The sequence below is a fragment of the Dermochelys coriacea genome, chromosome 10 (genome assembly GCF_009764565.3).
Source record: "Dermochelys coriacea isolate rDerCor1 chromosome 10, rDerCor1.pri.v4, whole genome shotgun sequence".
NCBI classification, from domain to species: domain Eukaryota; kingdom Metazoa; phylum Chordata; order Testudines; family Dermochelyidae; genus Dermochelys; species Dermochelys coriacea.
In genome coordinates, this window is record NC_050077.1 from 42012299 (window position 1) to 42027630 (window position 15332).

Genomic DNA, 15332 nt, shown 5'->3' on the forward strand with positions numbered 1-15332 from the left:
GAGATCTTTAAAAGAGAAATTTGCAATGACAGAGTTAAATTACAAGCATTTAAAAAAAACAAATGGGACAAGCACTATCTCTAGCTCATTTTCTTGCAAATATTCTCAGTACTCTGTACCAGGGTCAAATCTTAGCTGCTGAAGAAGAGGAGTTGGCTATGACATGGACATCCAGCAATCATCCCTCCATAATGCCAACTATAATAAACTTCAGAGCTAAGGGTAAACCTTCAAGAAATATATGTTTGTTAAGGAGGTTTTAGTACCATTATACAAGGCACTGGTGAGACCTCACCTAGAATACTGTGTGCAGTTCCGGTCTCCCATGTTTAAAAAGGATGAATTCAAACTGGAGCAGGTACAGAGAAGGGCTACTAGGATGATCGGAGGAATGGAAAACTTGTCTTATGAAAGGAGACTTAAGGAGCTTGGCTTGTTTAGCCTAACTAAAAGAAGGTTGAGGGGAGATATGATTGCTCTCTATAAATATATCAGAGGGATAAATACAGGAGAGGGAGAGGAATTATTTAAGCTCAGCACCAATGTGGACACAAGAACAAATGGATATAAACTGGCCACCAGGAAGTTTAGACTTGAAATTAGACGAAGGTTTCTAACCATCAGAGGAGTGAAGTTTTGGAATAGCGTTCCAAGGGAAGCAGTGGGGGCAAAAGATCTATCTGGCTTTAAGATTCTACTCGATAAGTTTATGGAGGAGATGGTATGATGGGATAATGTGATTTTGGTAATTAATTGATCTTTAAATATTCAGGGTAAATAGGCCTAATCCCCTGAGATGAGATATTAGATGGATGGGATCTGAGTTACCCAGGAAAGAATTTTCTGTAGTATCTGGCTGGTGAATCTTGCCCATATGCTCAGGGTTTAGCTGATCGCCATATTTGGGGTTGGGAAGGAATTTTCCTCCAGGGCAGACTGGAGAGGCCCTGGAGGTTTTTCGCCTTCCTCTGTAGCATGGGGCACGGGTCACTTGAGGGAGGATTCTCTACTCCTTGAAGTCTTTAAACCACAATTTGAGGACTTCAATAGCTCAGACATAGGTGAGGTTTTTCGTAGGAGTGGGTAGGTGAGATTCTGTGGCCTGCATTGTGCAGGAGGTCGGACTAGATCAGAATGGTCCCTTCTGACCTTAGAATCTATGAATCTATGTTTTAAAGAAAGTCACACCAGTGACCTGATGGAAGTCACTTAAGCACTTGGATTCAGAGACTGTTGAAGTGATAATCTCACTTTTAACAGCAGTAGCTTCTTCTGCCAGTGTAGAAAGAATATTTTCTTCCTTTGCACTAATTCATTCCAAATTTAGAAATCATTTGGGACCTGAAAAAGCAGGAAAACTTGTTTTTCTTTGCCAGATTATGAACAAACAGGAAAATGAAGGTGAAAACGACTGAGTTAGCTGCAGAAGCCAATATTTTAAATCAGCTGACATAGTAGATTTTTGTTTTTTAAATATTTCATTTAACTATTTTAGTTAAAAACAATTTTAACAAAAACAAACCTAATTTTAAAAAACTTGAATGTTTAACTAAATTCAAAAATTCATATGCTTGTTTTGTTAAAATACTATGTTTGCTGTTGAAGAAAAAAATCCAGAATACATAACGTTGTTGTTTTAGTTAAATAAAACAATTTAAATGTCTCTCTGGTAACGTTCTCCTCCTAATACAGCATGGCAAGAAAATCCTCCAAATATTAATGATTAACTTGTTGAATTGGAGATAGTTCACCTCCCAATGACTTCATAAATTTCTGCTTCAATTTACTTTGGTAAATGAGATAACCAATCATTCATTTTCTGATATAGCTGTAAAACTAATCTGAAAAGTTTTCAAAATAAATCACTTTTAGAAGGTACAAGCTACACGTTTTTAAAATGAAACCTACATCTATCTGAGTTGTGAAGAATATATATTAAGGTTATAACAACCAACAAGAATGCACTTTTATGCAGAAATCCATGATTAAGTCAAGTCTTCTTGCCCAATGATTTAAATCAATTCAATTTAAATCAAGTCCATCCTGTAACTCCTCTAATCCTATGTTCTTTGATTCCTTAAGGTCCTCCTTAGACAAAAAAATAAGATTTTTCAAAAAGGTTCTAGAATCTAAATAAAGGCTGTTTTCTATGGCATTTAATTCAGGAAAATCAGACAAAAGTGAAAATTATGTGGAACAGTACCAGTTGATGTTCTCCAGAAAGATGATACTGCAAACAAAAAATGTCATTTCAGTCTAAATAAAATTTGCAACATCCAGAATAGTTTGTGCAAGAATTGGTACACATTTTGATGGCAAACCATAGAGGTATTTCCAGATCAACCATATTTAAGCCACAGAAGTTTAAGTGCAGCTGTTTAATCATTTTAATATTTGCTTACAATCTAGAGTAGATATTACACGACACACAGAAAGCATCAAGAGGGAGCTTAAAAAAACATTAGATTGTTTTAGCATGATATCCATTGTGTTAATACCATTTTTTAAAATGTAAATGTTAATTTAGATTTTATAAGGTTGGTGTAGAAGTGTAGTCATTGTTGTAAAGACATTGGAAAGGGGAAACTTTTAGGGACGAGATCATTCAAGGTCTAAGTAGTGTGAGAGAAAGCAAAGGTGCTTGTGAACGAACAATAAATAAGAGAAGCAGAATTAGTAGAGCACAAGGACAAGGAGTGTAAAACTGAAGCAAAACTGTACCAGCCAAATTTAAGCATCAATATGGCAGATGTTAGATAAACATGTAGTTCCTTTCTAGAAGAGCATCTCACCAGGCAGTATCTTGGACCACAGGATTTCTATGGCAAAAATTCACCAAGCACTGTTTCTACTCCATGTTGCTGCACAATCTAGAGAAGGATTTGGTCAGTTTTCTGCATACACTAAGCATGCCTGATCCCAGTTCCCAGCACAGACCCAGTCAGTCATGCCTAAAGCTACCTATCAGGAGTTCTACAAGCCCCTCCTGGCACAGAACTGATTCGTTCTGGCTAAGACTCTGATGCTGGCTTCTCTGGTGTCATTGTGACTTCATTAAAATAATACAAGCTGGCTGGGTTGTAACCTAGGCTACAGCACAACCAACTAAAAATTTTGAAGTCTACCCATCTACACATGGTGGTAAGGTATGTTTTAAACCATTTAAACTCCATTAAAAACACAATTTTCCCACCCCCATCATTGAGGATGAACTCTAAAAGCCACTTAAACCATATTTTATGTAACTATTTTTCAATTACATTTTTACCTGATGTACTCAAATAGGTGAACTATACATGTGAAAGTATCCAGCATATTGCTAACAATGACATTCTTTGACACCAGTGGCACAGTTTCACCACACTTTTTAAATATAGTTGTCAGCCACACAAGAAAAACACCAACTGATTCAATAGGGAAAGAAAAGTGCACTTTAAGTATTATATACGTAAGTGCAGAGAACTTCTTCCAACTATGTGAATTTGCATGTGCTAAGTAAAATTGGTACAGATTTCTTTCAGTAACAGACCTCATTAAATTGAGGAAGGACAAAAGACCCAAGACTGATTACTAACTTGAGTTGAGAAATGTATTTAAGCACATGAAACTGAAAACCTACCTGTACTGCCCGTCTTTGGGAAATGAAGAAATGGCCAGATACAACAATGGTGAGAATAAGATAGCCTGATTCTTCATTTGATTCCAAAACCTTTAAAAACACACACACAAGAGAGCAATCAATTATATACATGAAACCTGTATATCCCACTGCCAGTATAATGGGTTCAGGTAAAACCAAAGTTTTCAATCTTGGGTGCCAGAAGTTAGGCACCTAAAGAAGCTGCTTAGTTTTCAGTGATAGTGAGCACTCCACTCCTATTGATAACGATAGGAGTTGAGAAAGCTCACTGATTCTGAAAAGGACCTCTTATTTAGACACTAAAATATAGATTTAGATACCCAACTATAGGTAACCAAGTTTTCTCATCTGAAACAGTGGTTCTCAGCATTCTTGATACCACAAACCACTTGTGAAAGAGGGAAAAATGATCAACCTCTATTTTATTAATTTTAATATTTATGTTCAACAATTAATCATGATTTCATGAATTCAATCTAAAGCAGAAATGATACATTTAGATATTTAAATACAGTGGTTGCTCCTCAATTTAATCAATTTTATGCAAGAAGTTAATGATAGTACAAGTCAATCTTCAGCTGTACTGCTATTCAGTTCTAAAGTCCTTTGGAGTACTGACAAACTCTATAATAAGCAGAGCTGCAGTAAGCAAGATTCACATTGACTTTCTTCCCTTCAACCTCCTGTCATACAAAGAGCTTGATAAACTATGTAACATTTCTTTTCTTTCACATGAAAGGAAGTTAGGCCAGTTGATTCACCCAGATTCTTTTAATAAAGTTTCAGCAACTATCATACTTCAAAGATTTGTATGGTTTATTTTTCAGGCAATTAATATTTATATCACCGATCTAGATTTCAGAATCTTAGAAATGTATGGAAGGAAGGGATGACAAGAGGTCATCTAGTTCACCCTTTTATGCTGAGGCAATTATACATAGATAATCCCTTATAGGTGTTTGTCATTAGGTGTCTGTTCTTAAAAACCCACAATGGAAGGGATGCCACAATCTCTCTTGGAAGCCTATTCCAGTACTTACCTATCTTTATAGTTAGAAATTTTTTCCCAATATCTACCTAACTCTCCCTTGCTGCAGATTAAGCTTGTTACTACTTGTCCTACCTTCAGTTAGCATACAAAACAATTGAGTACAATTCTCTTTACAATAGTCCTTAACATATTTATCAAGTCCCCTTTCAGTCTGCTATTCTCAAGACTAAATATGCCCAGATTTTTTAACCTTTCCTCACAGGTTAGGTTTTATAAACGTTTATGATTTTTGATGGATACAATACTCCAGCAAATCTTTTTTATATTCAGATTATCCTGAGCCCTCTCTTGCATTTAAATTTTGCCATTCTAAAAATGCCATACTGCTTCTGGGTTGGTTTTGCTTTCATCCTGCTAAATTATGAAATGTTTAGTTCTTAATGTTCAATTTTCCAAGCTATAAAACTAAACATTTATGCAAGAATGAATATTGAATGCACACAGGAGATAGCCTTCCCTGTGAAGCCTGCTCAGTGCCGTACAAAATAAAAAGAAAGACACAGTCCATTCCCATATAGTTTACATTCCCAGTGTATATTTAGGAAGATCATGAACAATATATCAGGGGGTAGCCGTGTTAGTCTGTATCCACAAAAACAACAAGGAGTCTGGTGGCATCTTAAAGACTAACGGATTTATTTGAGCATAAGCTTTCATGGGTAAAAACCCCACTTCTCCATGCATCTGAAGAAGTGGGGATTTTACCCACAAAAGCTTTACCACATAAATCTGTTAGTCTTTAAGGTGCCACCAGACTCCTTGTTGTTTTCATGAACAATATAGACATTTGACAAAATTCTACTGTTCGTGACTGGGTTTTCAGATCAATTGAAATAAAAAGAAAAGTAGTAGATATTCCACTGACGTTTTTTGTTCAAAAAAATTTACAGACATGTAAAAGGAAGGCTTAGGTCTCTTAAATTTCTCCCCCCCCCCACACCCCTCAGTTTAATACCTTTTTTGTTTATTTTAAATATATAGTGTGTAAAATAGTGTAAACAGCAAAATATTGGTTTATGAAATCACATCAGTCTCCATATTCTTAATGACCATATGTAACACAAAACATCATTTGTGATTATGGTGAAGTTAACAGCACCATCCAACATGAAATCGTTTCCAAAGTATTAATCCCCTACATAGAATCTTAGGGCTGGAAGGGACCTTGAGAGGTCATCTAGTTCAGTCCCCTGCACTCATGTCAGGAATAAGTATTATCTAGACCACCCCTGACGTGTATTTGTCTAACCTGCTCTTAAAAATCTCCAATGATGGAGATTCCACAACCTCCCTAGGCAAATTATTCCAGTGTTTAACCACCCTGATACTTAGGAAGTTTTTTCCTAATGTCCAATCTAAATCCTCCTTGCTGCAATTTAAGACCATTGCTTCTTGTCCTAGCCTCAGAGGTTAAGAGAAAAAAAATTCTCCTTGTAATAACCTTTTATGTACTTGAAAACTCTTATGTCCCCCCTCAGTCTTGTCTTTTCCAGACTAACAAATGCAGTTTTTTCAATCTTCCCTCAGAGGTCATGTTTTCTAGACCTTTAATCATTTTTGTGGCTCTTCTCTGGACTCTCTCCAATTTGTCCATATCCTTCCTGAAATGTGGTGCCCAGAACTGGACACAATACTCCCGTTGAAGCCTAATAGTGTGGGGTAGAGCGGAAGAATTACTTCTTGTATTTTACTTACAACACTCCTGCTAATACATCCCAGAATGATTGCTTTTTTTGCATAATGACAGGTTTCAGAGTAGCAGCCGTGTTAGTCTGTATTCGCAAAAAGAAAAGGAGTACAAGTACTCCTTTTCTTTTTGCTTTTTTTGCAGCAGCGTTACACTGTTGATTCCTATTTAGCTTGTAGTCCACTATGACCCCCAGATCCCTTTAGGCAATACTCCTTCTTAGGCAGTCATTTCCCATTTTGTATGTGGGCAACTGATTGTTCCTTCCTAAGTAGAGTATTTGCATTTTTCCTTATTGAATTTCATCCTATTTACTTCAGACCATTTCTCCAGTTTGTCCAGATCATTCTGAATTATAATCCTATCCTCCAAAGCACCTGCAACCCCTCCCATCTTGATATTGTCTGCAAACTTTATAAGTGTACTCTATGCCATCATTGATGAAGATATTGAACAGAACTGGACCCAGAACTGATCCCTGATCACCTCTCAGTAGTGTGGAATGCAACATGGGCTACTTCCAAGTTCATTCATTACACAGCTGAAGGCAGTACAAACTGCATAATGTGCAACAGAAATGAACACTGATACAAAAAAAAATCATAATCAAATCTTAGTTCCATTAAATCTTAAAACTCTCAGCCAAGAGCTACTGTACCTGCAGCTACCACATTTTGCTACACTTCAGACCACAAGAGATTTTACAAGGATAAATCATTGCACAAAGAGAACAACTAACAGTTCAGACAGCCCAAATATCTTGACAGAGGATAAACAACCCATCACTTCTTTTGTGCATTTATTTACACCAACACAAAGTCAGTATAAATCATTACCATTCTGACAGGTTTCAGAGTAGCAGCCGTGTTAGTCTGTATTCGCAAAAAGAAAAGGAGTACTTGTGGCACCTTAGAGACTAACTCAATATAAGTTAGACTAGCTCAAATAAATTTGTTAGTCTCTAAAGTGCCACAAGTACTCCTTTTCTCATTACCATTCTGTTTTACTAGCATTTTCCATACCCTTTCTACTGGTATAAATGACTACTACCCAAAGTGCTGGGCAATGGACAATCCAGTCCAATACTTTTTATTTTAAATCATAAAAGGCTACTTCAAATTATTTGTTAAGAGCACACGGTACATTTCTGTACTGTCAAAGCACCTATTTCTTTTCAAGGACAAGTCCCATTACATTTAATTTTACATATTAAGTAGAGCAATCATTCTATATCCTTACTGTTTATTTTAAATGTGAACATTTTTAAGGATAAAATCACCTAAATAGAATGAAATCCTTTGGGAATCTTGAGAGCCTTAAAAAACTAATTTATTTTTGCTTTTAAGGATAAGCTGCCATCATTAAAAAATTCTTTTTAAAATTTTTCAAACCAGTAGCATAAAAAAAGACACTGTACAAAAGTCATGGAATAAACCAAACGTAAAAGATTATGTCTAAGAATGCATGCAAAGAGCAGAAAGATGCAGCAGGAAGAGAGGGTTAACATCATGTGAGCCCAAACAATGTTCCTGCTAGTGTTTTGTATCAAGAAATGAACAGGTTGATCAAAGTTTAGGCCTGCCTATATACTTTCCAATTATCTCTTTCAAACACTGATTTACTTCACTTTCAAGCAAGTCCAGTGCTCTCATTTTAGTTGCAAATTATTATGGCAGCATCAGTAGCAACTGCATACTTAGGGATGCAGGTAGACATCCATTATGAACCCTACATTCAAGTCCCCTTCTCCCACCTTTTGATTGGACTAACTGATTTGAGTAGTGGTACAGAAGTGTTTGGTTTTGTTGGTTTCTTTTAAAAGAGATTTTGGTACATTCAGGCCTTACAACACTAAGTACAAAATTAACCTCGGTTTTCAAGATATTCCTATGCAACACAATGGTAATGTCCTATTAAATTTCTATCTAAATTTTCTTCACAGAATGATGGTTTGAAAACTTCAAGTTTCACATAGTGGAGCACTTCAGCATTGCTGAAGCTGACTGTTGGGAAGCCTAGTCCCAGAGGAAACCCAGAAGATGTACCCTCTAGCTCTGCACCTCAGTGATGCCAAATCCAAGTATTCAAATCATAGGTCATGATTTGCGGGAGGTCTAGGTTGGGTATTAGGAAAAACTATTTCATAAAGAGGGTGGTGAAGCACTGGAATGGGTTACCAAGGGAGGTGGTGGAATCTCCATCTTTGGAGGTTTTTAAGGCATGGCTTGATAAAGCATTGGCTGGGAGGGATAATTTAGTTGGGGTTGGTCCTGCTTTGAGCAGGGGGTTGGACTAGATGACCTCCTCAGGTCTCTTCCAACCCTAATCTTTTATGATTCTATGATGACCTCAAAATCATGATTGGCTTTAAAAATAAGACATTTAGAGTTTTTTTTTTCCTTCTCGCTTTTGCACTTTTAGGCGTTTGTGCTTTCAAGCTTATCTCCACAACCATGAAGGCTAGAATTTTTGTGAGGTTTTTTTTTTTTTTACATAAAAGCTGAGATTCTAGCATATTCCTGTAACTCTAAAAGCTGAGAAAGTAACCCAATATCACAAAACTCATGATAAAAAAAAAAAACACAAGAGTTGGAGAGAGAGTTCTTTACTTGGGCAAAGAACCCTAGTATTATGATTATTTGTATTGCAGTAGCACCTAGGAGTCCCAGTCATAGACCAGGGCCCCATCATGCTTGGCTTGTACAAAGAGAACAACTTCAAGTCCCAGCTCTAAAAAGCTTAAGAGTTGGGCCCTACTAAATTCATGGTCCATATTGGTCAATTTCACAGCCAGTGGGTTTTAAAATTAGTTAATTTCATCTTTTCATATCTTTACATCTGAAATTTCATATGTTGTAACCATGGGGGTCCCTCCCAACCCAAAAGGTGGACAGGGTGAAAGGGTCGCAAGGTTATTATAGGGAGGTTGTGGGATTACCACTCTTACTTCTGCCTTGTTGATGGCAGAAAAACTGTCTTCAGAGCTGAGCAGCCAGAGAGGAAGGCTGCTGGCCAGGCATCCCTCTCTAAAGCCAGCACCACTGCCAGTGCCAAAGTGAAAGTCATATGATATGGGGTGTGGGTTACCATATGTTCGGTCATCCCGGCAGTCTCCTGCCAGCACTGGAAGGTGACAGCTCACCTCAAGCCGCAGAGCTTCCTGCAGCTGAGGGAGATCCCAGAGGTGGGTCTGACCCACACCAGGAGCAGCCCTTAAAGGGGAAGAGGAAGTCTGGTCCTTCCCCATCACAGGCTAGCAGCAGCTGGAACTCAGGGTAGGAGCCCCTGGCTGGGCACCAGCTTTCATGAGGGAGATCAGATTTTATGGTCCATGACACATTTTTCCTGTGAATTTGGTAGGACCCTACTTATAATCTAAGTCTCCTTATCCTTATCTCCTACCCACCACCATGTGCTCTGCAGATTTCTCTCTCCCACACTTCATGTCCATCCTGTTGCTTCCCTTCAAGTTGGAAACATCCATAAAGTCAGTGGGTAACAAATACTGTTTAATTTTAAGATATGTTTAAATGCAATTTATGGATGTGACAAAGGACCACAAAGTGAGGGTGTGAGGAAGCCTCAGCAGCCACAGCGCACAGACTGAGGGCATACAAGAGAGGAGGGGGTCCAGAGAGGCTGGGGCACGGAGTGAGGGTAGGCGGGAGACGAGGCGGGGCCCCGCAAGATGGGGCGGATACACGGACATCTGGGGGCAAGTACTGAGGCTGCCGGGAACCAGGGCAGTGACGGCGGGTGCAACTCACCCGGGGCACCCAGCCCCAGCGCACAAACCAGGCCTCACCTTCCAGGAGGCCGAAGCTCCCGCCCCGCAGGGCGGGGTTCCCGGGGAGACCAAGCGGCCATAGCGCTTGAGCGGCCACGTCTCGGCGCTACTGAAGGGAGGCGCCGTCTCGGGAACGGAACACGGGAGCGTCCCAGCCGGCTCCGAGACAGAGCCTGAAACCTTCCGACCCAGCCAGACGCGGCCGCCCTCGTCCGCAGCCGCCATTCCACCGCTAAGGACGACAACGACGGCGCCACAGGAGGGCACCCGGACGCCAATCACGAGGTGAGAAGTAGACGGCAGCCAATGGGGTGGCGTCCTCTCTTTCCCGCTCGAACCTTCCCTGCCCAAAGTCGACCGACCCAGCGTAAAGTCCTAAGGCGCGCGTGGCCAGATGTCCAGAGACCGCACCCTGCTGGTGGGGGCGGAGCCAGCAGCGTGCCCTTCCCTCAGAGTCCCCCATCGCCTCCCTCTCTCAGATTCCCTCCTCCCAGTTAGCCCCACTCTCTGGCTTCATCTATTGACTACATCGCCTCAGCACCTGACCCTCCTCGGACCCCGTCATTCCCCATTCACATCTTATAGAATCATAGAATATCAGGGTTGGAAGAGACCTCAGGAGGTCATCTAGTCCAACCCCCTGCTCAAAGCAGGACCATCCCCAAGTAAATTGTTGCTGCTAGCAGGCTGGCTTACAGGACAACTGACACAGTTGCTGGTAAAAAGCACTTCATTTCCCTTCCCACAGCAATATATATACAGCACTTGTTTATTCCGGTTTATTACACCGTGTAATAAGTTGCAAAGCTAGGAATGCCTGCAACAGCATTCAGCAAAGCCAAATATTCTGAGTGACTATATAAGGTAACATCGGCGGAACACGTATTTTGCAGGGCCGTGCTTCGCCGATTTCGCTGCTGATTCTTTCCGGGCCACAAAAGGGTCATTCGGCTAAGTCAGCACAAGGTATTATGACTTAGATTGGCAGGAATATAACTAAAGGTTCGTTCGCCGCAGGTAAAAAACCAACCAGACGGCAAAATAATATGTCCATAATTAAAAGAAACATTAACCGTATTAGTACAATTCAAAAGGGGGGCACTTACAGTTTGGCAGCCCATGGGTACCTTTGCGCGTGTGCAATTAACCACTCGCGCGCACGTTACATTATCTGCCCCGGCTGGGTACGGGGTATGTAAAGATAGGGCCCCAGGGGGCAAGGAGTAATTGGCGGGGCCCCAATTTGCCGTATTTGAATACTGTGAAGACAAATTGGCATAAGCTGCAAGCATGGTGTGACTGCCAATTTCTTCGGGATGATGACATATGGCAACAAGACAAGTGCCCAGTAGTTCCCTGGCTGCCACAGAATCAGACAAACAAAAGTATGTGACATTGGCTATCAATGCTAGACGTTTCCATAGGTTATACATCATTCGCACGCGTAGGGGTACAAGGAGTCCCCCCTGTAACCCAAGCAATAACACTATAACAATATCGATAACCCACATCCTCATTCTGGAAATAAACAGGATATGGCCACAAGCACAACCTCCTCTGATGCTTCCCCTCCAAGCGCGGGATCTTGTTCTCCAGGCGCCCTCCCCCCTTCTAATAAAGGAAAAAGAGGAGTTATATCCTGATTTGTGATGCCACAAAGGGGGCAAAGCCATTGCAGTTTACCTAGCAGTTTTTGTGCATTATACAGTGTGCGCACATGAGGAGAGATTTTCAACTGCTGGGGGCGTACGGTGCAGTCAGTGATCCGAAGTCCCAAATACAAAAAAGGGGCTTTAGTCTGAACCTTTTTTCTTGGGGCAATCCCGTTTTAAATGACCCATCTTTCCACACTAATAACACGCCCCCTCCCTTCCTCTACGCCAATTCGACTTGGAGGTATTCAAGGCTACCGCCAAGGCGCGTGCATGAATCTTTGCCTTATCCTCCTCCTCCACCAAAGGAGCACGAGTGCAGGCTTCAATCATGTCGATTAGAGAGGCCGATTTTGGTAAAGTCACCAAAATCTTCTTACACGTGGGGTTAGCATTTTGAAGGGCTAAATCTACCCCCAATGCTGATCTGGCGTCTGGTGTTAAATTAGGGGCCCTATCCAATGCCGTCCTTAGGCGGTCCAAAAAGAGGGCAAAAGATTCGCCCACTCCCTGCGTGATTTTTAAATAGGGAGGTGAAGGGGTGCCCAAATCAGGGAGCTCTTTGAATGCCTCCAATGCTAGAAGCTGAGACTGTTGTAATATTTGGGGTACCAATCGCGCCTGTAGCTGAGGCTCTTCAAATCGCCCCTGTCCCAACAACATGTCTATTGATGCTACCTGGAGAGGGTCGTCCCGGGGTCTATCTAAATTAAGCACTGCCGCGTGCTCAGCCTTTTTTCTCCATGAATCCTTCCATAATAATCTCTGTGTGGGTGTTAACAACATGTCTGCAAATTTCTGGGTGTCAAAGGGACACATCGCTTGCCCCGAGAATATTTGTTCTAATAACGCTTGTACATACGGATTTTTCAAGCCATACGCCACAATAGCTTTCTGAGCCTCCCTCATCAATTTCCAGTCTAACAGCACCCAAGATTTAACCCCCTCCCTTGATACCGATACCGGGAAAGTAGCCGGCATGGCATCCAAAAATTCCTCTTCAATTATAGCATCCTTTATCAATCCATGCCAGCACTTAATTGGGTCAGGAGATCCCACTCCTCCCCCCCCCATCCCTCCAAATCACCCCCGTCCCCCGTTCTTCTTGCCCTCGTCCAATTGAAGAACACGTAGGTGGCGGAGGTTTCAATCTTGGTTGAACCGGTTGCGTAGTGGGGGCATAAATTTTGTGATATTCTTCCTCTGCTGTCGGTCGCAACTCTCCCTCGGGAGTGAGGTGCTCCGTACAACCATAATACCCACACAACCTACAAATATGGGGCAAACGTGAGGGGTCAGGTATGCCGTGCTCTTGAAGCTGTTGCAGCAAATGCGATCGTAACGATCCTTGCAGTCTGTTTTCCTTTCTATCCAGCTGATCCATCATCTGTTGAGCTGCAATACCTTCCTTATATAACCACCGAATTATCTGGTCCTGCGTCAAGTTATCAAACTCTCCAGTTTTAGGCAAGTCAATAATCCGAACATGTCGGGGAGGGGCTGATGGCACAACCGTGGGCGGCAATCCTGACCCCCCTTGTAACGGGTTCTCTGGATTGCCCGATGACAATTCCCCCGACACGGGCTGATCCACGGCCATGGGTTCGCCCCGATCTGAGTCGTCATCCTTCAAGGGCAACGGTACCTCACTGGGGTCCAACGGCGCCAAAGGAATCATAGGCGTTGTTTTACCAAAAAAGTCTTTCGCTCCTACCGTGAAGGCCCCTTTCGCTGATGATTCTAATGCCTCGCGTAATGCAATACGCGCCCCTGCCTGAGCTGCTGCGGTGGTAACGGTTCGATGAACAGTCCGCCAGATAGGGCTCAAGGCAGCAGCTTCTTTATTTCCGACCCCCACAAAGTCCCACAGGTCTTCCCCCACTGTTTTCCACACCGAGGAGTCAAACACATTCTTTGCATTAACCAGGACACCCCGTCGCTTTCCCCACCGAAGCAATTTTTGAAGAGCTTCTGGGGAAAATTTTTCTCCCTGGTTATTAAGCAGATTGCTTAAGACCTTAAACACGGCCTGCTTATCTGCTGATGCTGCCGCTCCCATTATGAGAGATATTCCCCGCCGCTCACCTTTCAGTGGGAGCTCCCCTGCCTCTTGGGCGTCCCGGTTCCTCACCCGAACGGAGGACACCGGCAGCGGCGGTCCCTGCTATTTCTTCCTCTGTCCGTGGTATCAAATTCACAGAATTCTGTCACATCGGGGTCACCATTTGTTGCTGCTAGCAGGCTGGCTTACAGGACAACTGACACAGTTGCTGGTAAAAAGCACTTTATTTCCCTTCCCACAGCAATATATATACAGCACTTGTTTATTCCTTTTCTGTTGTTTATCACCCAATGTTCTCATCCTTCTTATCTTTGGGTTCCATTATCTTGTGGTAGTAAAGACTCTCAGGTGCTGCTTATATCATTAGTCCTTAGTTCAGCCATAGTTTAGTCCTCAGTCCAGCCAAAATCTTCTGGCCTTGTCCTTTATCTCTTGTACTGTTATTTTCTATTACTTGGCACACATTACTAAAACATCTGATACTCAGCATTTCCCACAATCCCTCCCAGCCAATGCTTTGTCAAGCTGGGCCTTAAAAATCTCTAAGGATGGAGATTCCACCACCTTCCTTGGTATCCCATTCCAGTGCTTCACCACCCTCTTAGTGAAATAGTGTTTCCCAGTATCCAACCTAGACCTCCCCCCACACTGCAATTTGAGACCACTTCTTTTTGTTCTGCCACCACTGAGAACAGCCCAGCTCCATCCCCTTTGGAACCCCCTTTCAGATAGTTGAAGGTTGCTATCAAATCCCCCTCTCACTCTTCTGCAGACTAAATAACCCCAGTTCCTTCAGCCTCTCCTCATAAATCATGTGCCCCAGCCCCCTAATCATTTTCATTGCCCTGCGCTGAATTCTCTCCAATTTGTCCACATCCCTTCTGTAGCAAGGAGACCAAAACTGGACGCAGTACTCCAGGTGTGGCCTCACCAGTGCCAAACAGAGGGGAATAATCATTTCCCTCAATCTGCTGGCAATGCTCCTACTAATACAGCCCAATATGCTGTTGGCCTTCTTGGCAACAAGGGCACACTGCTGACTCGTATCCAGTTTCTCATCCACTGTAATCCCCAGGTCCTTTTCTGCAGATTTGCTGCTCAGCCAGTCGGTCCCCAGCCTGTAGCGGTGCATGGCATTCTTCCTTCCTAAGTGCAGGACTTTGCACTTGTCCTTGTTGAACCTCAGATTTCTTTTGGCCGAATCCTCCAATTTGTCTAGGTCACTCTGGACCCTATCCCTACACTCCAGTTTATCTATCTCTCCCCACAGTTTAGTGTCATCTGCGAATTTGCTGAGGGTGCAATTAATTCCATCATCCAGACCATCGATAAGGATGTTGAAGAAAACCGGCCCCAGGACCGACCCCTGGGGCACTCCGCTTGATACTAGCTGCCAGCTAGACATCAAGCTGTTGATCACTACCCATTGAACCCGACAATCTAGCCAGCTTTC

General features: G+C 42.2%; 1 protein-coding gene across 1 annotated transcript in view; it reads right to left on the reverse strand.

Annotated features, from left to right (window-relative positions):
• REC114 (REC114 meiotic recombination protein) overlaps nt 1–10390 on the reverse strand; it is a 130435-nt gene extending 120045 nt beyond the window's left edge. The window contains exons 1-2 of the mRNA XM_043493333.1: nt 10184–10390; nt 3620–3709 (exon numbers count right to left, since the gene is read on the reverse strand). Coding sequence (XP_043349268.1) covers nt 3620–3709; nt 10184–10390 — 297 coding nt within the window. The remainder of the gene's footprint in view (nt 1–3619; nt 3710–10183) is intronic.
• Nucleotides 10391–15332: the final 4942 nt, after the last annotated feature.